The following is a 13,854-nucleotide window of genomic DNA, read 5'->3' as shown; positions in this document are numbered from 1 at the left end:
TGTGGGAATGCAGCGATTGGCATTGGTTGGGCGCACCGCTGCGGCCGTTCAGCTTCACAGCTGCGCATCTCCGCAGCCTTCGGCGATCATGATCTGCTCTTGTTCGCCCCTAACAGTGCAACGACGCGGCCTCCGCAATTTGCACCAGTACCCTCACGCGCGCTACAAGAGTCTCGTAAAGGACTGCCGACGCTTTTCGCGCAACTGGTGGCTGACGGCGGGCAATAACTACGAGCTTGTTTCCGAGGTTGGCCACGAGCGGGAGGCGACCGAGAACCTTGCGGTGTTGCGGGATGACAGCAACAACGATGCTTATGTCTTGTCCACGAACCGCCTTGAAGACCTACCGCCAGCGGAGCGACTCAATGTGCTGGTGGCGCTCATGACGGAGCGGTGGAAAGTCAAAGACAACAATCGTGGATATGACAAGGCCAAGATGCTACTGAAAGCGCTCGAGTGCTTCAGCGAGATGCGCCTGGCAGGTCAGATAAAGGTCTTCGACGAGCTGCCAGAGGCGGACCAGGACACCTTCCTGCAGTTCGTTGAGGGCTGCGCGCAGTTTACGCAGAGCTGCTCGCACTCGCACCCCGACGCCGTGGCGATTGTGCTGCGCGCCGCCGTGATTTGCGACGAGATGCGCTGTGTTGGCAAGAGAGAAGAAATGACGCACGTTGCGGAAGTGATGGCGAAGCGACTGGATCGGGCCTTCGCCTCCGCGCGGCCTCTCGAGACGAAGGCGCAGCTGAGGTCTCCGTCCTTTACCGAGATTCACAGTAGCCTGCGGATGAAGCAGGTGATGGAGCTGCGAGAGCACTTCAAGGATAAGCCGTGGGTGCTGGAGCAGAAGAAGCGCCTCGAGTACTTTTACGGACCTCGAAGTCGAAAGATTTTTCACTATCCGATGCGGCGGGACAGCGTCCATCGGAACTTGCTCGCCGTCCCACATCGACCAGAAACACGGTCGTGGAATGGATAGCCCCCGAGTTGTCGTCGCTTGATTGGACTTGCATGGCACTGCCACGCCTATAATTGTCACTCCAGCAGAGCAAGCAACCATTGGGACTCTCTACATCCCTCTGTGCCGGTACGCTAATGAGGCGGAACGGGGGGCACGGACAGCAGGGTACGCTTGAACACACCGAAAACCGGTGCGCCAGAACGAAGAACTGCAACCCGTTGACAGTACCGCGTCGAGGGAGGGGGGTAGGAAGTGTAACCCTTTTCCTCTCACCCACCGCCCTTCACAGTGGAATGCAGTCTTTTCATCACCGAAGCCAACTTATCTCTTTTTTTTTCTTTCGTCTCGCATCTCCCTCTAGGTGTCGCCCTGCATCACACCACCGGTAAGCATACTGCCTCCGTTTAGTCCCGCTTGTGTGTAGAGCCGGGTGTGGCCAGTGTGCGCCTTCTTTGTTCTGTTTTCGACTGCCGCCTTGCCCCCCATATGTCGCACTACAACACGGGCATCGGCAGCAATGTGCCCTCTATTCTGGACATGTGCAGCGGTCTCACCGCCTTCTTGGTGGACTTCATTCAAGTTGTGCTCGGCCAAACGCAGACAAGTTTCCAGGCGGCGGCACCGGAAGACAGCGACCCTGGCGTGTACGACGCAGATACGCGAAGCTGGTGCGGCGCAGATGGGCTTCGGTACCGCGTTCCCCTCTTTCCGATCCCTAGCGAGCGTCACGCGCGTGAGAAAGTGCGCAACGTAAAGATCTTGATGGACAACTGCCGCCGCATCTGCATGTCTGACGAGCTGCCGGCGACCAAGGACGAAAAGAAATTCTGGACCTCGTACCGGTTCATCCAGTACCAGCTGTTTCTGGCCCCTGCTTGCATTGTCACGCCGCCCGTGTACGTCTTCTTTAAGATCTTCCATGACAAGCTGCCGCGGTTTCTGCGTGGTCGCACAACGCCCATTCTGACTGGCCTTGCCGTCGCGGAGGTGTGGTCGGAGGCGACCTACCCGGGCTACCAGCTACTGTCGACGGCTCTGCGCGCCAAGACGCCGATGGGCGATGTGGCACGGGCAGAGTGGACACGGCTGCAGCCCATCGACATCCCCTTTTACATATTCAGCGCCTACCAATTCCAGCAAATCTTCAACTCTGTACCAGAGGAATACCTCTTCGGTGGAGATTTGGCCTCGCTCTGCGGTTGAGATCCAACCTGAGACAAGTTGCCGGCAGAACGCGCACACCACCAAGGAAGCGAGGTCAGTGCGGGTAGGAACCGATGGCATGGCTACATGTAAGGCGAACCTCGATGCTGGGCATCGTACTTCGGGCGTTGGATTTGAACGTGCGGCCGCGCCTCTGTGTTTTACATTGCCGAGGCACTCTTACACGGATGGTCAGACGTCTGCCCCAGTCTCACAATTCACACGTTGGTTGTCTACGTTAAACGTCGCCGTCGTATCCAGCTCTCCTTCTCGCCCCTCCCCTATGTGTCGCCCATTCTCTCTCTCTCTTTGCACAAACATGCATGTGTGCGGAAGGTGAGTATGCGCTGGGGCTCTGTTGCTTCTTACAGATAAACACTTGCGCGTTAACCAGGCATTGTGTGCCTGAAGACAGGGAGAGTGAAAAGGAAAGAAAACGGCGGGGCAGCATCACCGTGCTCTTGCGCCTCCCCCCTCCCTTTGCCGTATGTTATCAAGGATCACAGATCTGGCAATGCTCACTTGAGCTACTAGCCCTCATAGGCTTGTCGTGTGCACTACAGTAATGTTTGCGTCGGACTACTTTTAGGCCTCTCTTGGGTGGTCTCGTGTCGTCACTCTTCTTCTCCAAACCCACTCGCTCTTGTACTCGTCATACCCATTACCAGAACGCACGGGCGGCATTCACGCTTGTGTGTAGCCTTTTGTGTGTATGGCAGCGACCTGAACACTCTTCTTTTCTCTTTCGCAGCTCATATACACCATGGCCAGCAGCAGCCCGGAGCTCCCCGTGACCGAGGCGCGGGACTCCATCGTACGCATGATCCGCAAGAACCAAGCCGTGATCATCGTTGGGGAGACCGGATCGGGCAAGACGACGCAGATTCCGCAGTATGTTTGGGACGATATCCTAAGTAAGCGTCCAGGGGCTGGCATTGTAGGGTGCACGCAGCCGCGCCGTGTTGCAGCCGTCACCATTGCACGCCACGTTGCCCGGCAGCGCGGCGGAAACGTCCGCAGCGAAGTGGCCTACGCCGTTCGCTTCGATGACACGTGCACTGACGCCACACGCATCAAATTTCTCACGGATGGTATTTTACTGCGTGAGATTCAGGCCGACCCAACGCTGTCCAAGTACGGCTGCATTATACTTGACGAGGCCCACGAGCGCACACTGCACGGAGACGTACTTTTTGGACTGCTGAAGGCCATCGTGCGTCAGCGCGAGGACTCACTGAAGATTGTGGTCATGTCTGCCACGCTGAATGCGGATCACTTCTCTAAGTTTTGGTGGAACGCCCCAATCGGGGTCGTGCACGGCCGTATGTTTCCAGTGACAATAATGCACACAGTGGAGCCGCAGGCCGACTACGTCGAGGCAGCCATCAGCACCATCCTGCTGATCCATCAGACAGAGCCGCCTGGCGATGTGTTGTGTTTCCTGACGGGTCAGGAGGAAGTCGAGGACGCGAAGCGCATTCTGCTGGAGCGTATGAAGCTGCTGCCCAACGACGTCCCCGACTTCTCTCTTCTGACCTTGTACGCTGCGATGCCGTACGAGCAGCAGCTGCTCGTCTTTGAGCCAGACTTGAATGGGCAGCGCAAGGTAATTCTCGCTACCAACATCGCCGAGACGTCCATCACGGTGGAGGGCATCCGCTACGTCGTGGACAGCGGTGTCGTGAAGGCCAAGTACTACAACAGCAAGTCCGGGATGGAGGCCCTGACGGAGGTGGACATCAGCCGCGCACAGGCCACGCAGCGCACGGGGCGTGCCGGACGCGTGGCCGCCGGCAAGTGTTACCGCCTCTATACCGCACACGCGTTCGAGAACCTGAGCGAGAACACCATTCCCGAAATCCGCCGCAGCAGTCTGCTCAGTGTTGTGCTTCAAATGAAGAGCCTTCACATCCACAACATCCTCGCGTTCGAGTTCATGGATATGCCGCGCCCACAAGCTGTGGCGAAGGCGGAGGAGACTCTGATGCTGCTACAAGCCCTCGACAAGACAGGCCATATCACGGCATTGGGCGCACGCTTGACTGACTTCCCGATTGAACCGATGCCAACGATGGCTCTCCTGACTGCCAAGGCCCTCGGCGTCGCCTATGAGGCCGTCGTCGTGATCGCCATGGCCAGCGCTGACAACCTTTTTCTCACCTCGCGCGAGTTTAAGGAGGCTGCTGACCGCTGCCGCGCCACCTTCGCCAAGTCTACCGGCGATCACGCGACCCTCCTCAGCATCTATCAGGCGTACTGCCGCTCTCCGCGCGATCAGCGCAAGACTTGGTGCGAGTCCAACTCGATGAGCTACCGACAAATGCTAAAGGTGGAGGACATCATCACTCAGCTACATGGCATCTTGGAAGAGAAGAACGACAGCGAGCTCCTCGCCAAGCTTCTCCCCGCGTCTCTGCGGTACTCTCGAGTTCACAACGCTGCTAATTCAGACTCTCTGTCGCACAAGCGCCCCCACAGCAAAAGAGATGGTGAGGGCGACGATCTGCTGGAGCACTACGAGGCCCTGCGACACGGCGGCAGTGAGTCCTCTCAGGGTGGCGCGGTGCGCCAAGGAAAGCTGCTTGATGCAGAGCTGCTTCGCCGCGCTCTCTGCTTTGGCTACTTCCTAAACGCCGCCTTCTACAACGCAAAACTCGGGATGTACCAGACCATTGTGGGTCAGTTACCAGTCCACATCCACCCGTCCAGCGTCCTCTTTGCCCACCGCAAGAAACCGGCACTGGTGATCTTCAACAGCGTTGTGCGTACCACGAAACGGTACATGAAAGACGTTTCGGTGATCCAGGAGGAGTGGCTGCAGGACGCCGCGCCAGACTTCCTTACAGCGGCCTCGTAAGACATGTTTGGAAGAACTGAAGCCACTAACTTGTGCACTTGCATTTGGTCAGTCTGGACACCTCCAGAAGATGCGGCAAGCACTGTTCCATCTTTACCAGCACCTCTTCCGCAGCTCCCAACTCGCGCACTCTCTTTGCATTCATTTGCGATGACGCTCTCGCCGTGTTGTTCATTTTTCTCGATTAATACGCGTCTAACAGTCTCGCAGTAGTAACATTATCTGCTCCTGCTGCTCAGCGTGTCCATTTGCTGCCGTGCAAGACGAGCTCCAACCCCACTCTACGCCGCCCCCTCTCCCTCCCAGCAGGCCCGTCGCGTGGTGTGCCGCAGCGGTAGGGCAGGCACTGCGGCTATGCGCCGGCTCGGCGGTCTCAGCACCGCCGCCGCCATCGTGCCGGTCGCCACGTCGTGCACCTCTCCCCCCCTCGGGCCGACACGCAGGCTCTCCACGGTAGTAGGCAGTGAGGGGCCGGGGTGGGATGCGTTTGAGTCACGCTGGCACTTGACCCATTGTACGGGGGTGGTGGCGCAGACCTGTATGCTGTCGCGGGCCGCTCCGACACCACGCCGCCCACGGACCTCGCCGCCGACACCCGTAGCGACGCCGCGCTCGGGCCTCGCCACGCCGTAGGTGCTTGACCCCCTCCCCCCGGCTCACGGCCCCGAAGTGGCTCGGCAATGCGGGGTGGGATAGCGGGACGGCCCCTGGCCACCCCCGCACCGAGTGGGGGTAGTCGACCGTTCGGTATGATGCGCTACAGTGGCGCATGTCACGGAAAGATGGCAGAAGGACGAAAGAAAAGAGTGAAAGAGGGGATTCCTTCAGACCTACAGTGTTCAGATCTCAGCTCAGTTCATCAGCGGGCACGGATCCGAAAAGAAGAAGTCGAGAGGAAAACGATAGCGAAGTCCATAAAGTGGATCAGTGAGTTCTTTTTCTGGTGACTTGTGTCGCCGAAGCACTTAGGGAATCGTTGACGCTACAATCGTGTATTGTGTGTGTGTGGGGGGGTGCATGTATGCGGGATAGAGCTGTGAAATTCGTCTGACACGGTAGCAGCATGGCTATGTCACCATTATGTCCGCAGACGTTGAATGCCGTCAAGACACAGTTGCTGTCTCCTCCATACAAGCTTCGTCTCGTCGCGACCTGCGTTAACTCTCTCTTTTTCCTCTTTTTTTTTTTGCTCTGTGCGACGCGACTATGCTCGTCTGGCGTCGCAACCCTAACATGGGAGGCTAGTTGCTCAGTTCTTTTTGGAGAAAACGCCATTACTGCGGGAAGGGCCCCGTTGCACAGATCGTTGTAGGACTCCCTGCAGTAGTTGATCAACTCAGGTGCGGCCGCTGTGGATGCATTGCGGTGCCTTTGAGTAGCAGAAAAGTGCTGTGTTGCGCACGCGAGAGAAGTGCTTTTTGATATATTTCTCCGCAGTGACGTGCGTGTCGCCTGAGCACCCTTCTCTGGTGATCTTCATTTCCTGTAGAACTTTGGTCAGACTCCACCAACGTGGTTCGTACGGGATCAAGACTCTCAGTGTATACTTATATTCTCGTATTATCCCCGCTCACACATTTCGCGCTCCTTCTCTCTCCTTCGCGAGGAATAGTATGGGGCAGCGTGGGTCTCGGATGCCACCGGTAGACACACCGGTGGGTGACTCAGTTTCCCCAAACCTAACGGAGCGATTGTCACTGACTGCGCCGAGCGCCGCGGTCATTGGCGCTGGTGTAGCGGGTGTGCATGTCGCCTATGAGCTCGCCAGGCTGGGCTTCAAGGTGACCGTCTTTGAGCGCCGCGGCGACATTGCGGGAGGGGAGACGAGGGACTCGCTCCCTTTTGTGGGTGTCGGGCTGATTGAGCCTTCGCTGTCTCGGACGGCATTGCGCAACGAAGTGCTGCGTGGCATGCTGTTCCCCACCACCTGCCCGGATCTGATTGCCCGAGAACACCTGTTTAACATTCTGCTCAACCCAGTGGTATACCGCTGGATGTGGGGACGTGCTCGATCCTGTTTCTCCGACGTCGAAGTGATGGCATACACAAACAACCTGTCCTGCGTCAGTCACTCGGTTGTGTGCGAGCTCGTGAAAAAGTACCCCCATCTCCATCAGCATGTATTCGCTGGACCGATTACGGTTCTCAACGAGCAAAAAGAGCCCGCCGTGACAGCGCACGCGGCGCCTCTGATGATCGATCCCGTTGGCTGGACCCGAGCATTAGCTGACGTGTGCGCGCGGTACTACGGCGTACAGTTTGCCCTCGGTGAGCGACTCGAAGACACTGTCACCTACCTCAAGTATAATGTCGAATCCACAAGGAGCATTCGTGTGTCGAAGCCTGACCCCTTGCATCCGGAGCAGCGCCTTTTCGCCTGCGAAGGATACGATGTGGTGGTCCTTGCGGCGGGGGCTAGCACTGGCACCATGACCCTTCCCAACTCTCGCCTCCCAGTACTGGGTCTCAGCGGCCTCTCGGCGGTAGTGCAGCAACCAAACGGCGCCCTTAAGGACGCGATTCGGTCCCTCTTCCAAGGCAAGCCGCGCCGACGCCCATCCGCGGCAGCGACCTCGTTTTCCCCGGCCGCAGATGCTCTATCCGGCGGCGATGGTGTTGTAGGCTCTCTTGCGCGCCCCACCCCAGGGACACTGGCGCTGCTCAGCAGCCACTGCAGTCTTTATGGCTACACGTGGCCCAGCACCTCCTCCTCCACAAATAGTCACGATGGGCTCGACGGCAGTTCATCTGCCGTCGCCTCCATGATGCAGTCAAAGGTTTTGCCCACACCACAGGACGTTGTGCTGCAAGGGTTGCTCTCCCTGGACAGCACTGCCAAGACCGAAACTCGCGCACTTGTGTTGAGGCAGCTCGATCGTCTGGAGTCATATTTGCGAATCAAGTGCGGCTGGTCGGTCCCCCTCAGCTCATTTTCCACGTCAACGGAAAACGAGCGTGGTAGCAATGTCGTGCGCGTACGCGAGTACGTGCGAGCCTTCACCCCTGACGGTGTTCCCATCGTCGACCACAACGGCGGCTCCTTCAACTGCTTTGTATGCTGCGGCTTTGGCGACCACGCCATGGACTTTGCACCGGGCGCTGCAAAGGTGCTTGGCAAGCTTGTGGAGCATCAAGCGCAGCGCCTCCGCGAGGAAGACATTGAAAAGGTGAAGAGCTGGGGTCTGCTGACGTCGAAGTTGTCACCGAGTCGACGGACAGAGGTGGAGGAGGAGTTGCGGCTGCTTTTTAGTGGCGTGAACCCAGAAGCAGTAACGCGGAAGCAGTCAATGACAAGGAGCGAGGCGCCGACTCTGACCTGGCTGAGACCCGAAGGCAACCCATACAGCACGAACCGATTCATCAACATGGTGCGCAAAGAGGTGAAAGTGGACGATAGTCCGCCCATCTTGAGCCGCCTCTATGCCTTCGAGGAAGGCCTTCTGACTCGACTGGAGCCGTACCGCCGCCGCTTTCACGCCAAAGCCACCGAGCTGGCCCTTCGAGAAAACATGCCTGACTGGCTACACACCATCGTGTTCTGCTACATGTATGAGGAGGACGACAGTCCAGACGCGCAGGCACGGAAGGAAAAGCACCTGCGTAGTCTTCAGAGGCTCGCGAGCCAGTACGAGACCCCGGTGGCCGACGCTAAGTGGGCGGGTAACGGCGCCGAAGAGAGGTCCCTCACATCGACAGAGCACAGCAAGCGTCAGCAGACGGAACTGGAGCGTCGCGTGCGCGAAGTCTTTACCAAGAGGGGGTAACTGTACGGAGGCTTCTGCGTGTTGAGGTGCATGGTGCGTTCATGGATGCGGGGAGGTGTCGGATATTGCCCTCCTCTCTCTCTCTCCTCGTCTCCCGTTCCATTTTACCTCTTACATCATCTACACCAGCTGAGTGAGCGGACCAAACGCGTACCGTTGCCTTCAGGGCCTGTTATGGTGTGCGACGTGCGCCACCATTTCGGTGCCTGCAGGGAAGGCTTTCCAACTGCTTCGCGTAGTCGAACAGGCCCAAGTCTACGCGCACATGGACAAGCAACTCTACCTCCACTGCATGGACCCGAAAGAAGAAAGAAAATGAGCGGAGATTCATTTCATGAGGGAAGTGGGTGCAAAAGGCAAGGGACAGGTTGCAGTGAGCCACGACATGTGTGTAGGGGGGGGGAGGTGAAGTGGGGTGCTTCGATCACGTATGCGGAAGCGGCGAGCTAAACAGCTGAAACGTCGGGGAGAGGGGGACGATGGCTTCACCACTGACTTTGAATGAGTGACAGGGCTATGTTTGTGACGCCACCTCCTTTCGTCTCTGCGCCCGTCACCAACAGCATCCTCTTCAGCTGAAAGTGATCTTGTCACTGTACCTTTTTCTCTCTGCTTGCTTTCTCTCTCCTCTCTCTCTCTCATGTTCGATCTGCTGTCCATCGGGAGAAATAGGCTCTGGTCTGTAGTGCGTGTCGCCTACCCTCCCCTTTCTCTGTCCTTCATTACACAGACTCCAACACCTCAGTGTTTCTGCGGTTCGTAAAGCAATCACACCAGTAAAAACACGCGCTGAGAATGCCTTGCAACCCTCGGTCGTATGTGTCGTCGACACAGCCGCTCGTTACGGCAGCGCTGCTGCTGCTCGTATGCGTGCTGGCCGTTGCGACGGGGTGCGCGAGTGCTCGTAAAGAACTGCCGCTGAACATACCCTATCCCCCCATTGTGCAAAACGCTCTGCGCTGTAACGTGTGTTCCTTCATTGTCGATAACGCCCTCATCTATGTCCAGGGGATGCGCGACGAGATGAGTCAGCACCGGCTGCAGCTGCGCGAGGACGATGTGTTGGATGAGCTAGAGAAGTTGTGTGTTCCGTTCAAGGACCCGGGCCAATGGATTCGCCAAGTGTCTCTGCGCGTGGATGAGACAAAGGCTTGCAGGAACGCCGAAACGTCGGTCATTGAAGCACCACGACAGGTCATGAAGGTGGCTTTGGTGGAGTATTACAGCAAGTGCGGCCGCACCTGCGACACCGTGGCGCTGTTGTGTGAAGAGTGGATGGACAGTGGCTACATGGACGACTTCCCCAGTTATCTTGTAAGGGAAGCGAATAGTGGGTACAACATCAGTAGTGAAGAGCACCGCTTTGCCGTCTTCTCCCAGTTCTGTGCACCGACCCCGCACTGCGAAAATATCGGGAGCGCTCTGCGCGAGTTGAGCGAGGAGCTCACGAAAAACTCGGAACTCCGTGAAGCGATCGATGCGGACAGACCCCAGGAGATCAAGTCGGAGGAGCGAGAGATGGAGATGATGCTGCACCGACTGACACGTGAGCATGGCCAGTCCGCCGACGTCTTCTCGCGGGACGAGGTCCACCGAATGAAAGAGGCCTTCTTAAAAGGAAACAGGGAAGAACTGAAGGCGGTCGACCCTGCCGCCTTCGATCTCACGGATTCTGAGTTTTCCATGCTGCAGAACTATATCCGTGGCGAGGCACCTGAAGAGAAGGAATGGGAGCAGCAACGCGGGTCTAGTAACCCTAGCGACGCGGAGGATCTCTGAGGCACCCAAGTTCTCCTGTGTGTGGATTTCTTTTCAATGTGAAACACATCCAATGGGCTCACTCAAAAGTTTTGTAATCGGCACGTCGTACTCTCCCTCGACGCAGGTGAAGTCTGCTCCACCTACTGGTGTTGATGTAAGGTGTGTGTGTGTGTGTGGCACGTCACCGGTTGGGAGCGCACACACACACACACACACGCAGGCAGACGCACACACAACGAGGAGGAGAAAGTAAGAACGAACAAAAAGACAAAGTGAAAGGGCACACAACGCCCGCTCCACATTTTGCACGTACCACATAGAGCAGCTCGCAAGAACGGCACGTCTACCAAAATGCTGACTCGTAGACCCTTGACTTTTGTGTTTCGTGACAGGGAAATGCCGCTTCCTCCATGGGCATTTTAGGGGCAGAAAAGACCGTGTGCCTTTCCCACTTCATCTCTCTCGTTTGCGGGCACTTCAGTGGTCCCTTATCCCCCTCTCTCTGTTTCTCTTCCCTTTCTCTCTCTCTCTCTCTCTTTGCCGCTGCACACCGCTGATCACGCACGGCTGTCATTACCATTACACTTTCTGAAGACGGGCGTATCCTACTCACAAGCCCCTACGTCTTGATCTGATCCACTGCAGCAACGTCTTCGCGAAGTGCACTCTTTCCTCACACGCATGCACGTCTTCATGCCAGTGTAGCTGTACCAAACACTACCATCATCAGACTCGTTCTCTCTTTGCGTTTGTGTGTGTGTGTGTGGGTGTGTGTGTACTCTCGCTAGAAAAAGTCGAGTCGTCTCTCTTCTCTCTTTCGGTCGCCATGACAGATGCTGCAGCGCGAGATGCATACACGGCCTACGGCGTGGACTTGATTCGGACTGCAGGGCTGCTTCTGCGAACCACTCCCTCCACAATTTACCGCGCCTCCATTCTCTTCCAGCGCTTCGAGGCATCCGTAGAGACCCACTTCCGCTCTCAGTACATTGGCGCACTCGATATGCCTGCTTATCGAAATTGCCTTAGCGAGGATCTCAAGCGTGCGCAGCTCGAGTTGCTTGCCGCCTCATCGTCCAGCAGCAATCCATCCATGACGGACAAGACAGGTGACGCTTCAAGCAAACATGCGCACCCTGTCGGCGTCGAGTATCTGGTGCCAAACCACGTGCAGCTCAAGATGCGCACCGGTCTCGTGCCTTTGGTCGACCTGCACGCCCCGCTCGACTACTGCATTCATCATTTATCGGATCAAGATGACATTATGTACCTTGTAGCGGCATGCTTGCTCATCGCAACCAAGATGGAGGACCCATCAATACGCATTCGAGCCGTGGTGAACGTCTGTATGCGGCTGAGCCTCCGCCGCAGCGGCACACCTGTAAATGACCAGGTCAAGCCCTCTCTGCTACGCTACGAGGACTTCAAGGCCTGCGTGGTAGAGGCGGAGGAGGCTGTCCTGCACCAGCTCGGCTTCCAGACGTTTGTTGAGAGCCCATACAAGTACGTTCTACTGTACTTGAATCTCCTGTTGGAACCTGCGAGCGAGGAAACCCACAGCGACATCAGCGGTGACGGTAGCACTGCAGTGAATGGTGCGACTCGTCCAAGCGTTGCCACCGTAGCAAAAGTTGCACGACCGCCCGCCGCCCTCACGCAGTGGATGATACGTGCGGTGCAGGTCGTGAACGACCTCCCGCGGTGCCGCCGCCTTCTCGCTGTCCCTGCCGACGCGCTTGCCATCTACGCCATACAGCAATCATGCCCGTCAGACCTCACACTTCCCGACAAGTGGTCCAGGGCGTTTGGGGTAAGTGAACGCCTTCTCAAAGCCATCTCGTACCGATACGGAGTGTACAGCAGTAGCAGTGTTGGAAGTCGACGTGCGACAGCGGCCTTGGCAGATGCGCGAGCCTTTAGCACGGTTCCGCTGTACCGCACGGTTGCGGAGTGCGATCAGTACAACCTTGCCATGAAGCAGCTGAAGGTGGCTCGAGAAGCAACCACAGAGGCGAGCGCCAAAGACGCGTTTAGTGTGTCACCCGCTCCATCGCCGTCCTCCTCTGACTCTGCAGGTCAGCTGCCCGCATCCTTTGCTAGCCCGGCGAGCATCGAAGAGCTGCGCAATCTGATTGACGCCTCCTTTCCTTCTGACGACATCCATGACACGTCGCGACGCCGACCGCGTCAAAGTGACGACGAGAACATCCTCGTGCGGAAATCCAAGCACGGAAAGCGACACCACCGGCGACATAACGACACCCGAGAGTCGCGGAAGCGTCGCCACCACCACAAGTGAGACGGATACCCACGACGGAACCCATCCCAACCAGAGGCGTAGCGCGTGCCTTCTGGGCCATTCCTCTCTACGTGTTTCTCATAATTCTCTGTATATGTGTGTGTGTGTCTGTTGGTATGTCATGAGGTGTACCGCTCACACAGGTACTCTCACGTTTGAGGAATACAAACATTATTCCACGCTTTTCGTGATGCTCAGCGTGTCCATTTGCTGCCGTGCAAGACGAGCTCCAACCCCACTCTACGCCGCCCCCTCTCCCTCCCAGCAGGACCGTCGCGTGGTGTGCCGCAGCGGTAGGGCAGGCACTGCGGCTATGCGCCGGCTCGGCGGTCTCAGCACCGCCGCCGCCATCGTGCCGGTCGCCACGTCCTGCACCTCCCCCCCCCTCGGGCCGACACGCAGGCTCCCCACGGTAGTAGGCAGTGAGGGGCCGGGGTGGGACGCGTTCGAGTCACGCTGGCACTTGACCCATTGCACGGGGGTGGTGGCGCAGACCTGTATGCTGTCGCGGGCCGCTCCGACACCACGCCGTAGGTGCTTGACCCCCTCCCCCCGGCTCACGACCCGAAGTGGCTCGGCAATGCGGGGTGGGATAGCGGGACGGCCTGGCCACCCCCGCACCGAGTGTGGAGGGGGGGTGCTAGAACCTGAGGTACCGTGCGCTGAGGTGTGTGCCTCGTCTCGGTCGAGAAGCCTTGAAGAGGCATAGGGAATCTCACAAAGTACTGGCGTGCGCGAATGCATATGCGCGATTGTATATATACACGTTTGTTGCAGTGAGGGGGGCGCCGCGCACCTTTAAATGCCTGCAAAGTGCACAGGTGCGTTGAGGCCCTATCGAGAAGTCGTCCTGTCGACTGCCTACGAAAAGGTGGTGATCCCTCACCACTCGTCTCAGACTCGCCAAAAATGTGTCAAGTCACCGGTGTTCTCTCGCTATACTCGTTCTCATCCTCTATCCTTCTTCCGTGTTGTCAATGACTCCCTTCACAGCGTGGAGCACGTACCGTGC

At 57.6% G+C, this 13,854-nt stretch overlaps 6 protein-coding genes across 6 annotated transcripts, besides 2 other annotated features; all 6 read left to right on the top strand.

Annotated features, from left to right (window-relative positions):
- Nucleotides 1-7: 7 nt before the first annotated feature.
- LPMP_355830 (hypothetical protein) lies at nucleotides 8-976 on the top strand (the record flags this gene model as incomplete). The annotated part of the gene is made up of 1 exon (XM_010705211.1): nucleotides 8-976. The coding sequence occupies one exon, from the start codon at nucleotides 8-10 to the stop codon at nucleotides 974-976; it is 969 nt and encodes a 322-aa protein (XP_010703513.1).
- A 468-nt stretch (nucleotides 977-1,444) lies between these two features.
- Nucleotides 1,445-2,161, top strand: LPMP_355820 (hypothetical protein; the record flags this gene model as incomplete). Its single annotated transcript, XM_010705210.1, has 1 exon — nucleotides 1,445-2,161. One exon carries the CDS (start codon nucleotides 1,445-1,447, stop codon nucleotides 2,159-2,161), a length of 717 nt encoding a protein of 238 aa, XP_010703512.1.
- Nucleotides 2,162-2,924: 763 nt separating this feature from the next.
- On the top strand, nucleotides 2,925-5,018 carry LPMP_355810 (RNA helicase, putative; the record flags this gene model as incomplete). The annotated part of the gene is made up of 1 exon (XM_010705209.1): nucleotides 2,925-5,018. The coding sequence occupies one exon, from the start codon at nucleotides 2,925-2,927 to the stop codon at nucleotides 5,016-5,018; it is 2,094 nt and encodes a 697-aa protein (XP_010703511.1).
- A 236-nt stretch (nucleotides 5,019-5,254) lies between these two features.
- Nucleotides 5,255-5,793: a repeat region.
- An 838-nt stretch (nucleotides 5,794-6,631) lies between these two features.
- On the top strand, nucleotides 6,632-8,782 carry LPMP_355800 (hypothetical protein; the record flags this gene model as incomplete). Its single annotated transcript, XM_010705208.1, has 1 exon — nucleotides 6,632-8,782. The coding sequence occupies one exon, from the start codon at nucleotides 6,632-6,634 to the stop codon at nucleotides 8,780-8,782; it is 2,151 nt and encodes a 716-aa protein (XP_010703510.1).
- Nucleotides 8,783-9,577: 795 nt separating this feature from the next.
- LPMP_355790 (hypothetical protein) lies at nucleotides 9,578-10,561 on the top strand (the record flags this gene model as incomplete). Its single annotated transcript, XM_010705207.1, has 1 exon — nucleotides 9,578-10,561. The coding sequence occupies one exon, from the start codon at nucleotides 9,578-9,580 to the stop codon at nucleotides 10,559-10,561; it is 984 nt and encodes a 327-aa protein (XP_010703509.1).
- Nucleotides 10,562-11,369: 808 nt separating this feature from the next.
- LPMP_355780 (hypothetical protein) lies at nucleotides 11,370-12,842 on the top strand (the record flags this gene model as incomplete). The annotated part of the gene is made up of 1 exon (XM_010705206.1): nucleotides 11,370-12,842. The coding sequence occupies one exon, from the start codon at nucleotides 11,370-11,372 to the stop codon at nucleotides 12,840-12,842; it is 1,473 nt and encodes a 490-aa protein (XP_010703508.1).
- A 194-nt stretch (nucleotides 12,843-13,036) lies between these two features.
- Nucleotides 13,037-13,523: a repeat region.
- Nucleotides 13,524-13,854: the final 331 nt, after the last annotated feature.

Source organism: Leishmania panamensis (genome assembly GCF_000755165.1).
Source record: "Leishmania panamensis strain MHOM/PA/94/PSC-1 chromosome 35 sequence".
In the NCBI taxonomy this organism is placed as follows: domain Eukaryota; phylum Euglenozoa; class Kinetoplastea; order Trypanosomatida; family Trypanosomatidae; genus Leishmania; species Leishmania panamensis.
The sequence above is the reverse complement of the archived record's forward strand: the minus strand, read 5'-3'. Positions and strand labels throughout refer to the sequence as shown.